The sequence below is a fragment of the Mesoplodon mirus genome (genome assembly GCF_964341445.2).
Source record: "Mesoplodon mirus genome assembly, chromosome: 4".
In the NCBI taxonomy this organism is placed as follows: Eukaryota; Metazoa; Chordata; class Mammalia; order Artiodactyla; family Ziphiidae; genus Mesoplodon; species Mesoplodon mirus.
Genome location: NC_138979.1, coordinates 55,394,565 through 55,408,819, shown reverse-complemented (window position 1 = coordinate 55,408,819; position 14,255 = coordinate 55,394,565). Strand labels below are relative to the sequence as shown.

The following is a 14,255-nucleotide window of genomic DNA, read 5'->3' as shown; positions in this document are numbered from 1 at the left end:
GGTGAGAGTGGAAGGATGGAAGCCGGGGGCTGGGGAACCAGGGACCCAGGACAGGCCAGCCCAGGGCATGGCTTAATCACAGACTCTGAAACCCTCAGCAGCCAAGCGATGTCATGAACCTCCGCCGACCCTGCGCCGGGCACACGGAAGAGATGGGGGGTGGCGGGGAGAGGATCAGGGGCTCCGCCATGGGGACAGACAGCTCCTAAGCCACCACTGCTGGTGCAGGGAGGGCAGCCTCCAGGCAGAGGTGAGCCCCCACCCACAGGAGCTTGAGCCAGGCTGAGAGATGAACCTCAGGCTGGCACGAGGTGTCGTCCAGGAGGGGGCACAACTGAGCTGGGTCTTGCAGCATGGGAAGGGGTTCTTCACATAGAGAAGGAAAGGAAGGGCATTCCAGGCCGCTGTCACCCAGGCATGAGACCACCTGGGGTGGGAGGGAAGTGGTGAGCTCCTCAGTGTGCCTGGAGGGTTGTGGCTGGGCCTTGAGGAGTTTGGATTTGATGCTGCAGCCAGCGAGCTACAGAGTTGACACAGTGGTGCCAACACGGGGGATGGAAGGGAGACCATAGTGAGCACTGCTGTTTTCTGGCCACCCAGCTAGGGGCCATTCTCGCTTTTTTTTTGTTGAGAATTTGGCAGAGTTTATAGATTTAGAAAGCAAACTTGGATAAACTTTTGGTTAGCCCCTCCCTTATTTTCAGATGATACCCAGTGAACCTGGAGGAATAACCTCCCCCAGCTGTGGGTCATCTTGTTGTCAAAGTGCCCTGTCCTCTCCTGACCAGGGGGTGGGCACATGTCACCTGCACAGGGCCAGGCCAACTCTGGCGTGTCACCTTGTAACCTTGAGCACACTCATTCTGTCCTTTCTCAGCCAGTGCTCTGACCTTCCCTGGGAGCCTGGAGCTACCGAAAGTCCTTCCACTAGAATTCCATTCTCCTTAACTTAGCCAAAGTTGGTTTCTCTTGCTGACAACCAAAGCACCCTGCTGGATGCAATGAGAGAATATGAGTAAAGCCAGCGCCAAATGGGGCAGAAAGTGTCCTGTCACCCCTTGAATCTAGAGGAAAGTCTTAAGACTAAAGCAGGATGAGGGAAATATGGGCCGAGGTATGGGCAGCCAGGAGGCTTGGAGGTCCTGGGTGTCACCAAGGGGCTTATATCCATCAGAGACACCTTGTGGTCCTGTAACTGCTGAAGGGGCACCTCCATCATTCCCTGTGAAGCCCTGGGGGTGGGGACCGAACCTGCTTTGTCTCTCTGCCCCCATGCCTGGCGCAGCTTGTGGTAGAGGAGGTGCTCTGAGTGTTTGCAGAAGGAAGAGGGAGGAAGGTAGAGAAGGAGGGAAACCATGAAAGTTAGCCCTCTGGGGAGTGGCCATGACAAAGGTAACTGGCTTCCATAGAGGTTTCACTGAATTGCCAGGTGAAAAGACTCACCAGAAAGTATTAAGGGAAGCTCTGGGTACTTGGGATGACACTATCAGCACAGTGGTTTCAGGGGACAAAGGCAGCCGGTCCCCATTCCTTAGTGCCCAGCCCCTCAGAGCCTGGAGGGACCACGTGGCTGGGACCAGAGTGAGTAAGGCATCCTTGTGGCTGCTGGGAGGGTGCCGGTGCTAATCTGCACGAGGCCCCTAGAGCTCCGTGGAAGGGACAGAGGTCCAAGTTGGCTCATGATCCCTGTGATGTGCTCCTTTGGGGGAGCACATGGCCCCTTTTTGATGGCAGCAGGGCTGGACAGAAACAAGCATGGGTCACTGTCCCTGAGCAGGCTGGAAGCAGTGACCATGCTCTCTGTGGTGGACCAGGCTGAGCTTTGAGGAGAGGGGTGGGCACTGCTGGTCAAGAAGGTGACCAGCCCCGTCTCTGTGATGAGCAGCTTTGCTCTGCCCACCCTGATGCCAGGCTATGTGGGGGCAGGTGACCAAGGAAATGGCTGAGTGATAGTTGTTCTTGGGGTTCAAGGTAGGTCACTGCTGCTGAAGCTAAGAGAAGTATTTTGAGCTCCCCAGGAGTTCAGTGCCTTCGGGTACAGGGGCTGGGGTCCAAGGATCTCAGGGATGACACCGTCTCAGTGTCTGGCGAGAGGACTCACATGCCTGCCCTTCCACCCCACCAGGCCTATGACCCTTAAGACAGTGCAGGGTCCCGGGGTTACACTCTGGAGATGATGGCCAACCAGGAAGAATGGTGAAAGATGCTTTCAAGGCCAAAGGCCCTCTTTGAGGTTCCCAACCACACCATGTAGACATTATTTGCCTTCTCCATCTGAAGCCAGAATGACTGCTACTGGCAAGATAACCCACTGACCTCGCCTGAGGGCGGAAAGTTTTCTGGGGTTTACTGACACTTGCTGTGGGCCTGGTACTATCCTAAGCTCCTTCTGTGTACTAGCTTGCTCACCTCCCAACAGTCTTCATTGACAGATGCCACCTGAGGCTCAGAGAGGTTAAGAACTGCCCAAGGTCACCTGGTCAGAAAGTGCTAGAACTGAGTTAGAATCCAGAAGGTCTGAGCTAGAAGCTGGAGCACTGGGTTCCCCTCACCACGGGCCTGCAGACACGTCCCCTCACTTGACCACCAGTGAACATGTGCACACGTCCCCTCTCTTGACCACACAGTGAATGTGTGCACCAAAGGCTATCATCTTCAGTGACAGATGCAAAGTGGGGCTCAGAGAGGTAAAGCATCGGGCATGACATCACCCAGCAGATGGGTGGCAGGGCTGGGCCTGGAATAAATGTCTCTAGGGGTCCCTGCTGTCCCCATCAGGACCCCTTGGTTAAACCTAGTAAAGGTCAGGTCTGATCAGGGCAGTGGAGAACCAGGGCCTGCCTAGTGGCCAGGGCTGCAGACCTGCCTGGTTCCTCACTTGGGAGGGGGCAGCAGAAGCTGTGCTCCCTGGAGCTCATGCATTTGGTTGTTTCATTCCCAGCCATTCCTCCAAGAGCTTCTAAAGGTCACTTTTTTCCCCTCAAATTCAAGTGGCTTGGGAAGCAAGGCCGTAGCTTCCGGTCACTGAGGCACCACCCCTTCTGGTAAGACGTTTCTCTCGTTCCCATCACTGTGTAATCAGGCCAAGATACTGAGATGGACATTTTCCAGTACAGGCATATCTCAGAGATATTGCGGGTTTGGTTCCAGACCACTTCAATAAAGCAAATAACACAATAAAGCGAGTCACACAAATTTTTTGGTTTCCCAGTGCGTGTAAAAGTTATGTTTACACTATATTGTATTCTACTGGGTTGGCCAAAAAGTCTGTTTGGGTTTTTCCATAAAATGTTATGTTAATGGAAAATAACATAAAAACTAATGTTATCCATTGAGTTCACAGTCTTATATAAGCGCAGTTCATGGCACCCCCAAACAATTATAACAGTAACATCTGATCACTGATCACCATAATAAATATAATAATAATGAAAACGTTTGAAATACTGTGAGAATTACCAAAATGGGACACAGAGACACAAAGTAAGTAAGTGCTGTTGGAAAAATGGCGTGACACGTGCTCAATGCAGGGTTGCCACTAACTTTCAATTTGTAAAAAAAAAGCAACATCTGCGAAGCATGATAAAGTGAAGCGCAGTAACGCGAGGTAAGCCTGTATCCTTTGCTGTAGCAAACCAAGCCACTCGGTGACAGATGCCCAGAGAGACGAGAGCCAGAGGGAACAGGGCACGGATCATGGCAGGAAAGAGATGGCAAGTCAGATCACGTCCTTAGAGGAGACTTGAAGAAAGAGGCTGTTTGCCAAGGGTGGAGGCTACTACTATAGGGATAGTGCCGGGCTGGCAACAGTGGGGCTCTCACCACCCCCAGGCCTGCAAGGGGAGGAGAGAGGTGGCCACCACAACCTGGAGACTGAGAGGGCTGCACAGGAAGGGCTACCTGACAGTGACTCTGGTCACTGGAGGAAAAAAAGTCAGTGTGAGGCAGCCCGGCAAGGAAGGAGCCATCAACGAAGTCCCTGGACCTCCCACTCCCCCCTACCCCTGTCTTCTTCAGGTACCCCCATGGGGGGCCAAAATCAAGAGAGCCGGTGATATAACCCAAAGGGCAGCCTCCTGGGGTGGGAGGCAGGAGGAAGGGGGAGTGGATCTAGAGGGGCAGGCAGGGCGGGCGAGGGGCCTGGTATTGGAATTCGAGAAGCACGATATCCGTCTTCCATAGTCTCCACCTCAAACCCTTGCTATGGCTCCCTTTTCCTACAGAACAGGCCCACATTCTTAGCCTGGCATTCAAGGCTCTTCACACTCAGGCTCCAACCTCCCTCCCTCCTGGGAGAGCTACAGGGGCTTCCTGTGATCTACCTGCACGACACCTCTGCACGGTGAGCCTTCTCATCCGCAACAGTTTTTTTTTTTTTTTTTTTTTTTTTTGCGGTACGCGGGCCTCTCACTGTTGTGGCCTCTCCCGTTGCGGAGCACAGGCTCCGGACGCGCAGGCTCAGCGGCCATGGCTCACGGGCCCAGCCACTCCGCGGCATGTGGGATCTTCCCGGACCGGGGCACGAACCCGTGTCCCCTGCATCGGCAGGCGGAATCTCAACCACTGCGCCACCAGGGAAGCCCATCCTCAACATTTTATAAAGAAACCGAGTTTGCCCAAGATGACACAGCTGGCAAGTGATGGAGCTGGAATATGAACCCAGGTCTCCTGATGCCAAAGCTGATGCTTACCTGTTCTGCCATCCTGCTTCCTCACTGAGCGATAAATGTGTGGATTGCAGGGCCATGTTTGGCTCATCCTACCCATGCCTGTCTCACAGAAGGGGTCTCAATAAGGGGTGAGGAGCGGGAGGGAGGAGAAAGGAATATGGATGGTGAGCATAACCTGTGCTAGCCTCTAGGTCATATTTGACTCTCATAACCATCCTCTGGGACAGGAATTACCCTCCCTGTCTAGAGTCGAGACACCTTAATATCAGAAAGGTGAAGAGACTTTCCCATGGTCAGAAGGCAGAGTCTCAGCACCTTGTTTCCACCCCAACCCAACGCTCGCCCCCTCTCAGAGCCCCTGAAATTCCCTCTGCTAATCAGGACTGTGGGGCTAGGCCCATCCATGGAGGCCCCAGTGAGAATGAAAATATGTTACTGGAAAGAAAAGCATAGTGGGCCAAAATCATAAGGCCACCCTTAGAGTTGTCAAAATTGTGAGTGTGTGTGTGTGTGTGTGTGTGTGTGTGTGTGTGATGTGAAGAGCCCAGGTGCCCAAATACCACCATTAGAGACCAAGTCTTTTGTCTCTATCTGCTGAATGAAAGCAGAGTGCTGAATTAATGTGACGCAAGAGGGGTGATATTTACTGGAAAAAGTAAGGATGGAGGTCTGGAATCGGGGAGGGAAGGCCTGATGGGTCATCTTGGGGAATCTTACTCATGGGTGTCCTGGAAGGCAACACAAGAGATGCAGCATGGTGTGTTGGGAAGAGGATTCTACAGATGTGGGTTTTAGCTCAGAGTGGTCCACTGCATTGCTGTGTGGCTCCAGGCAAGTTATTTGCCCCGCCCCCTGCCAACTTCCCTTTCCTCCCTGTAAAAAGAGAGGGGTTAGATGAGATGCTTATATCCTGCTCCAAGACCCTGCAGCCCTACAAAAGGACCCCTTTACCTTTTGTTAGTTGCTAAGGTGCCAGAGAGAGAGGCTCCCCACTTCAGCTGGGGCAGAATCATGAGGGTTGCAGAGGACACTGCTGGGATGAGTCCTGGGAGACCCCCCTCCATGGCGGTCCCATATTCCACGGCCACGATGGGCCTGCTCAGAGGTGGCCTGTCTGCCGACAGCTGTGTCTCCCACCAGCACAGTTAAACTTGCCACTGTTCCTGGGAAGTGACAGCAACTCGAAGAAAAGCAATTAGGATGAAAAAGAGGCTCAGCTGCTTGGGGCCAAAGGAAAATAAACAGACCAGCCCTGTGTGTATTCCACCGCCAAGAGGAGCAATTCTTCATAGGATGATTAGCACTTCCAATTCCCGTCTCCTCCCCTCCACTGGAGCCGGAGAAGTGGCCTCTGAGCTGCTGCTGTTCTGAGATCCCACTCTTCGCCCGGTGTGCTGTGCACCCCACAGCTCATCACCCTCTCATGAAGGTCTCCCCTAGTCACCCGCCCACCCCAGCCCCTGCCAGAAATGATACCCCTCTCCTCTGAAATCCGACAGCCTCTTTCTATGGGTTTTTCCTTTGATTGATTGACCATGTGATTAATTCATTTATTCTTTTGACATCCATTGAGCACCATTGATTCATTCAAAATTTATTAAGCCCCTACTATGTTCTGTTCACTGTCCTGGTGATACAGCAGTGAACAAACAGACACAAATCTCTGCCCTCATGGAGCTCAACTTTAGTAGAAGGAAACACACACTAAACAAGTAAAAATAGAGCATAGGGGATGGTGCTAGATGCTATGGAGAGAAATAAAACAGGAAAAGAAGTAGGGAATGCAGAGAAGGGGGAGGTAGATTTTATGTAGGGTGGTCAGGAAAGGCCTCAGAATGAAAGTGACATTTGGGCAAAGGCCCATAGGAGGTGGGGAGTGAGCCAGGCAGCTAAGGGAGGGAGGTGTGCCCAGCAGAGGGACACGGTGCAAAGGGAGGGAGGTGTGCCCAGCAGAGGGACACGGTACAGAGGGAGGGAGGTGTGCCCAGCAGAGGGACACAGTGCAAAGGCCCTGAGGTGGGAGCATGCTCGGGGTACTTGAAGAAGAGCAATGAAGCCAGGGGGAGAGTGGTGATAGATAAAGTCAGGGAGGAAATGGGCAGGGGATCCTGAAAGGACTTGGGCTTTCACTCAAGGGACTTGAGGAGCACCCAGGGGTCTGAGCAGAAAAGCAACAGGGTCTGGCTGGCGTATCATCAGGTTGACTCTGCCCACGTGAGCAGGCCGAAGAGCGGCCAGCAGGGAAGCAGGCCCTGGGTAGAGTGTGGGAAGGGCTGGTGTCTCCTTCTGCCTCTGTCAGGCAGGCTATGTAAGCAAACCAGGATAATTCCCAGGGAGAGGAAAGCTTGGGGTGCAGGGCCTCCAGAGTCAGGGTGAAGGAGAAAGTCTGTCGAAGACTGGAGAGAGCTCCAGAGAGTGGGGCTGCAGGGCTGTCATGGAGGTTCAGGAAGGTGCTCCTTGCTGCATTAAGCCGTGTGTGTGTGTGTGTGTGTGTGTGTGTGTGTAGATCTCTCTGGAAGGACAAGCTTCTTAGAGTGTCCCTCTGGGCAGGCACAGAGAGATTTCAAACCCAGCCTTCTGGGCTTAGTAACCTCAAAGTATCTCTGTAATTCGCCCTCTTGAAGCTGCCTCACATCCCCAAACACCTTCATGCAGTGGTCAAGTCTGGATGCCAGGGTATGAGAGACTGAGAATCCCAAGTCCTGGTCCCAGGTCCTTGCTCTTCCACTTGACTGGCTGTGTGACTCTGGGTGACTCATTTCAGCTTTCTGCTGATTTCCTCACCTGCAAACCAGACATGGTAACCATCCTTGCCGAGGGTGGCAGGCTATAGGAAGAAACGGTGCAGCCTGACCTGTGAGGCCAGAGGGTAAGGTGGGCTGGATTGTGAAAACCTCCCCACACTGTGAGAGGGAGGGAGTATCTGTCAAAATGCAGATACCCGCCAGGGCCTTCAGTCAACACCCTCGTGAAGGGGGCCATTCCTCTACCAGCTAGATCCTAAGGTAAGAGAACCCAGGACAGTCAATTTTCCTATCTCAGGAGGAGGAGGGAAAGGGCTGAGTCCAGGGGGGCAGATGAACCCCAAGAAGAAGAGGCGCAGAGAGAAGGGTAACAGGGAGGGGAGTGTAAAGGAGACCGGCAGAACTACCCTGTCCGTCCCAGGATGTCAGTCAAGCAGGGAGGCAGCGACAGAAAACAGCACATGGCCCTGGGTTCAAAGCCGGGCTCTGCCACTTCCTACCTGTGCCTCTTCTAGTCACCCATGACCTTTGGGTGTTTGGGGTTTTTTTTCCCTTTAAGAAGGGAGTGGGAATGTTGCCCAGCTGCCAACCACTTAAAATTCTTACAAAGCTGAAATAAGTCCACTGTGGGAACGTTCTCTGTGAACACTGTGTTCTTATTACACATAAAAGGCGTCTCAGAAAGGGTTGGTCTAGAGCTAAGGACGACCGAACGCTGGAGCCAGCAGGCCTGTCTGGGCTGGTCCACGCAGCCAGCTCTAAAAGCCGACAAACAAAGCTCTGTGGGTTGAGAGAGCAGATGAGCTAATGGATCTCAAGACTGCAAGTGCGCTTAGCACTGATCAGGAGTGAGCGGGGAGGACAACGGTCTGTGCTGTTAAGAAGAATTGTCCGTAACTTAAAACTAGGCAAAAGGAGGACTGCATGTCCTTTCAGTGTCATTCTGGGGCAGGGTTGAAGCACTAAGAGTTATTTAATTCTCTAGGAGACTGTGCCTTTGTTCTACTATTTACTATTGATTAGGGTCCTGACATTGTAAAGTTACATGCTAACGTAGCTGCATGTACAAGTATGTATGTGCATGTATGTGAAGATGAAAAGGAATTTAGTCCAGTAGAGAACCACAAAAGTTATGGTTTTATTCCCTGTAAGACACCAACCGGCTTTACCTCTATCTTGGCAAACTTATTTCAGTATATCTTTTCCAACAAAGTATACAGATCTCTTGTCTCTCAAATGTGCCTTTGAACCAGCCCTACCATTCTTTTGGTTCCCTTATTAATGAGTTAGATAAATCTTTGACATGTGAATAAAATTACATATTGATAGAACAAAAAAGTGAGGGGCTCTGTGGCATGGGCCAGTCACTTGACCTCTGAACCTCACACATCTCATCAGTTGGGAGAAGGTACCCAAGTCCCATGACTGAGGTAGGGCTGGAGTGGGGAGATGGATGTGAAAGTACTTTGCACATAATTCACAGGATGCAAAAGTCAGGATTTATTATTGTGACTCATCAGATTAGATTAATCCAGGCCTAAAAGGTCCCAGGCTTCTGAGGGCAGCATTCTCCAGGGCTTGGAATAGGAACATAGGTCAGGGGAAAAGGCAATAAGGGGCAGCCCAGACGCTAGGCTCCATGCCCAGGAGGTGCCAGGCTGATGCTTCATTCTCCATTTGTGATGAGGCCAGAATTTCCCACGGCCCTTGGGTCTTGGAGGATGGAGACCACTTAGGACCACTCAGAGAAGTCTGCCCAGAGGCTTGGAGAGTCTGGAGGACTGAGCTGGCATCCGACCAGAAACCAGGGTCAGGGTACTCTAGAGGCGAGATAAGAGTCCTCATCTAACACCAGAGGTCAGCACCAGAGGTCAGCAGCAGGTCCCTAACTAGTGATCTCTACAGCCTGATGTCTTTCAGGACCTCATGTTTTGTTTCTAAAACTATTTATTTTATTTATTTATTTGTTGGCTATGTTGGGTCTCCGTTGCTGTGCATGGGCTTTTGCGGCGAGTGGGGGCTTCTCTTGTTGCGGAGCGCGGGCCCTAGAGTGTGCAGGCTTCAGTAGTTGAGGTGCGTGGGCTCAGTAGTTGTGGCACACGGGCTTAGTTGCTCCACGGCATGTGGGATCTTCCTGGACCAGGGATCGAACCTATGTCCCCTGCGTTGGCAGGTGAATTTGTAACCACGGCACCACCAGAGAAGTCCCAGGACCTCATGTTTTTCTTCTTTTAAAAAAATTTTTATTGAAGTATAGTTGATTTACAATGTTGTGTTAATTTCTGCTGTACAGCAAAGTGACTCATACATATACATATATATGTTCTTTGCCATTATGGTTTATCACAGGATATTGAATATAGTTCCCTGTGGTATACAGTAGGACCTTGTTGTTTATCCATCCTGTATATAATAGTTTGCATCTACTAATCCCAAACTCCCTATCCTTCCCTCCCTGACCCCTCCTCTCCCTTGGCAACCACAAGTCTGTTCTTTATGTCTGTGAGTCTGTTTCTGTTGCGTAGACATGTGCTTTTGTAGGACCTCATCATTTTATTCTGTAGGTGGGAAAGTGTCCCAGCTCAGCTGACAGCACAAAAGGATCTCTGCTCTTGCTATCTGCATATGTGCACGGCTGCACACATGTGCACATACACACATGGAAAAGGACGTCAGCCAGGGGTCCAATGAGCAATGCACGCAGCCATCGTCGGGAAAAGCCAACCCTGCACAGAGAAGGTAGGCACAGAGCCAACAGAGAGAGAGGAAGAGGAATGGCATTCCAGGTCCAGGGAATGGCAAGAGTGGAGGCTAGGATTAACCTGTAGAATGTAGAGGAAGGGGTACAGGTGAGGAAGATGAGGCAGTTAGACCTGCCCCAAATTGGGCTCATACCTTGAGTAAACTGAAGTCATGGAAATTAATAGTCTATTGCCCTGGAGTGATGACAAAAAGGGCAGTGGATAAGGGACTTCCAACTGGGTTCTCCCCTGCGGGCCCACATCCCATTAGAGGGTATGGGGAACCCTTTTTCCCTCACAGGTCTCACTCCAGGTTCAGCTCAGTTTCTGCCTCTACAAGGCAGTGCAGCCTCACTGCCTCCCCAAAGGCCTCCATCTACAGCTGCTCTGCCTTAAAGGCAGGGCTCGCAGACTCTTCCCATCTGCTCCAGCTTTCCCCGTCTCTCCTCTTCCGAGTCTCCCCATTTAGCAGCTAATTATCCTGCCTGTCTTCTTCATACAGTTTGTTTACTACCCTTCTGCCTGGAGTAACATATTTTTCCTCTCCCTATTTTCCCTTTGCCCTGATTTCTTCAGGACTTTATTATATTGCAGGGTTTGGGTTTTTTTGTTTGTTTTTGCCCGTTGCCTTCAGCCCTATGTGGATCAAGACAAATGTGTGTAAACCTTTTGTTGTCCTTGGCTAGACTCTAAGCTTTATGGACCCCTGTCTGTCAACTACAGCCACATTAGGCGCAGCACCCTGCTGAGCACACAGTAGGTGCTTAATTCTTGCCTGACTGGCAGTTTGATTAACATCACTGAACCCACTCCCAGCTGGTGCTCAATTACTGGCCCATTCACACACAAGCCTGGATTATTGAAATCCTACACCCCATCCCTTCCACTGACATTGTGACCCACCAGCTCTCAAGACAGCCCAAGTAATTTGAGGGTTGAGATCCCAGAGTCGTTGCTTCCTGAGATTCCTGGACATGTTCACACCACCAGAAGGCAGAAGGCACAAGGCTCCCGACATCTCACCTGGGGCAGGTAGAGAGAAGTTCCCAGCAGCTCCTAAGGCCAGTCTCATAGACTCAGCCATGGCTCAGAGAAGACTCTGGGCATCCCCTCCTAAAGCCCAGCCCAGGGGTCACAGTTCTGGCGTCGTGGAGGCCACCTGCCCCCGGGCACCGTGAGGCAGCCTGAGGAGAACGGTCTGCAAGGAGCCGGGCCGTGGGAAGCCGGCCTTCTCCCTGAGCAGCCGCCAGGTGCCGCCCTCAATGGCATAGAGCAGCGTAAACATGCGGTTGACCGTATAGACGGTGTCGCCGCGCACCACGGCTGTGAAAAGCGCGCCCTTGCTGTTGACAAACTGCCCGGGCAGCGCCGTCCACTGGCCCGTGGCCAGGTTGAGGCAGTCGATGGCGCAGTGCAGGAAGTCATCCTTAGGTCCGTTGCGCACCACGTAGAGACTATCGTGGTGGGCCACCATGCAGTGGCCATAGCTCTGAGGGCGCCGCAGCTCGGCCACGGGCAGCCACACGTCTGCCCTCACCGTGTACTCCACCACGGTCGTGGTTTCGGCTGGCCGCCACAGACACACGAAGAGGCGGCCGCGGGCTTGGGCGCAGGGCACGCCGGCAGCTGGCTGCGGCAGGTTGGCTGCGAAGCTCCAGCAGCCCGCGGCCGGGTCGTAGCGCTCCACGGAGCTCATGGCCATCCTCTGGAATTCGCCCCCGATAGCATAGAGGTGGCCGTCAAAGCCGGCCAGCGCCGTGTCGTAGCGCGGCTGGTGGGGGCTGGGGAACTCGCGCCACGTGCCGCCGTCGGGGTCGTAGCAGAAGCCCAGTTCCACCACCTCCTTGTTGGGACCCCGCACGCCCCCAACGATGTAGAGCTTGTTGCCCAGCGTAGCCACGCCGGCCAGCAGCGTGCTGGCCTCCAGGGGCAGCGCGGCCAGCGTGCGCCACACGTCCTCTTCTTCGTCCAGGTAGCACACGGTCCGCGATGCGTCCTCCAAAAAGCCGGGCGCTGGCGCGTGCGTGCTGACGGCCACGTAGCTGCTGGGTCGCAGCGCCGCCACGTAGGCGCGAGCCTCGGGCAGCGCCAGCTCGGCCGTTAGCTCGCGGGCGCCGTCGCGGATGAAGAGCGCGGCGCTGTGGAAGACGTCGTGCAGGCCGAAGGCAGCGGCGGCGTCGCACAGCAGCGCGCAGTTGTCCGACGTGAGGCTGTGCTCCAGAAAGCGCGCCAACGCCGGCGTCTGCAGGAAGGCGGCGCACTCCACGGCTTGCAGCAGCTCTTCGGGGGCCGCCAGCTCCGGCCTTTCACCGCGCAGCACCCGCAGCGTGGTGCGGAAGCCTTCCGGGCTCAGAGCGCCCAGGCGCACCTCGGCCGCGCGCGCCTCCCTCATGCCCGAGCGGAAGAGGCCGCGGAAGAAGCCGCAGTGCTCCACCAGCAGTGCCCGGTCGGCCTGGAAGAGCTGGCTGCCCACCCACACCTGCATCAGGGCCCCAGGGCCTTGTGGCATGGCGGGCCCAGGCGCGGAGGCCGCCTCCGGGGGCCTGGATGCAGTGGTCACCGACTCCGGGGCTCCCCCGTACCGGCAAAAACTTACCCGGGGCATATAAATATCTTCCTGGCTAAAGATAGTACGGCTCATGTCATGTGGTGGCCAGCGGGCTGGATGGCCGAGGGCCCAGAGGGCATCTGGAGACCTGCCGGGTCACTCACTTCCGTAAAAAAAAATAGTAATAATGGTGACCATATACTGGGCACCTACTGCATTCAGGGCACTATGAGGGCAGTTTAGAAAATATCCCATTTAACCACTAAAGCAGCTGTAAGCCCTCGTGCAGGTAACCTAACTCTGACCCTCTGTTTCTTCGAAATGGGGCCAATAATAACACCTATTTCACGGTATTTCGACAGTATCTGTACAGTGTTCGGAATGAGGCTCAGAGAATTTACATGACTTGTTCAAGATCATTCAGCTGGGAAAGAGCAAGGACGGGATGAATACCTAGCTCACGCCTTCGGTTGGTGGGGCAGGGGTACTTGGGTGCCAGAGGGAGAGGCAGAGGTGGAGCACGTAGAGTGGGCCAGGCTGGGGTCCAGAGCAGGTTTTCTTTTGGCTTGGGCCTCTGCCCCTGACTCTGGGCTAGACCAATCTCTCTCTCTCTCTCTCTTTTTTTTTAATGGTTATTTAGTTTTATTTATTTGTGGCTGCGTCGGGTCTTCGTTTCTGCGCGCGGGCTTTTCTCTAGTTGTGGCGAGCGGGGGGCTACTCTTTGTTGCGGTGCGCGGGCTTCTCATTGCGGTGGCTTCTCTTGTTGCAGAGCACGGGCTCTAGGCACATGGGCTTCAGTAGTTGTGGCTCGTGGGCTCTAGAGCGCAGGCTCAGCAGTTACGGTTCACGGGCTTAGTTGCTCCGCAGCATGTGGGACCTCCCCGGACCAGGGCTTGAACCCGCGTCTCCTGCACTGGCAGGCGGATTCTTAACCACTGCGCCACCATGGAAGCCCCTAGACCAATCTCTTTTTGAGCCTCGATTTCCTTCTCTGCAAAAATGGGTGGGTAACAGGTGAACGTTCAGTAAGTCCCTGAATGTGGAAGTATTCCGTGATTCGGGATGGGTGTGGGAAGCTGGTGTCTGTTCCCCTCTTGCTACTCCCCACTCGTCCATTGCTGTATAGCTCAGATCTTGGGAAAAGGAAAGTGGGGCTGCTGAGGGGACTATATGTCTGTGGATGGGAAGGAGACAGGCTTCTTGAAATAATATTTAACACTTAAATTGCAGGCATTTTGTGAGCACTTGAACGTCTATAATCCTCGCAGCAATCGGGTGAGAAAATAACTATTATTTCCCCTCGTTTGATAGATATTATCCATTTATTGCTTACAGCATGCATAAGTCAGATATTATTAAATTCACAGATGAGGAGACTGAGTCACCAAGAGGTTCACTCACATGCCCGAGATGACATGGCCAGAGAGCAGCAAAGCTAGGACTGGCGTGCAGCCAGTCTGACCCCAGAGCCTGCGTCTCTAACCGTTGTGCTCTGCTTCCTCCCTGTGCTACAGATGCTGGGTAGTCACTTTGTGCCAGGAGGTCACAGTTG

The 14,255-nt window shown here is 53.4% G+C and overlaps 1 protein-coding gene across 1 annotated transcript; it reads right to left on the bottom strand.

Moving 5' to 3' along the window:
- Positions 1–11,287: 11,287 nt before the first annotated feature.
- On the bottom strand, positions 11,288–12,664 carry KBTBD13 (kelch repeat and BTB domain containing 13; the record flags this gene model as incomplete). Its single annotated transcript, XM_082617985.1, has 1 exon — positions 11,288–12,664. The coding sequence occupies one exon, from the start codon at positions 12,662–12,664 to the stop codon at positions 11,288–11,290; it is 1,377 nt and encodes a 458-aa protein (XP_082474111.1).
- Between the last annotated feature and the right edge of the window lie 1,591 nt (positions 12,665–14,255).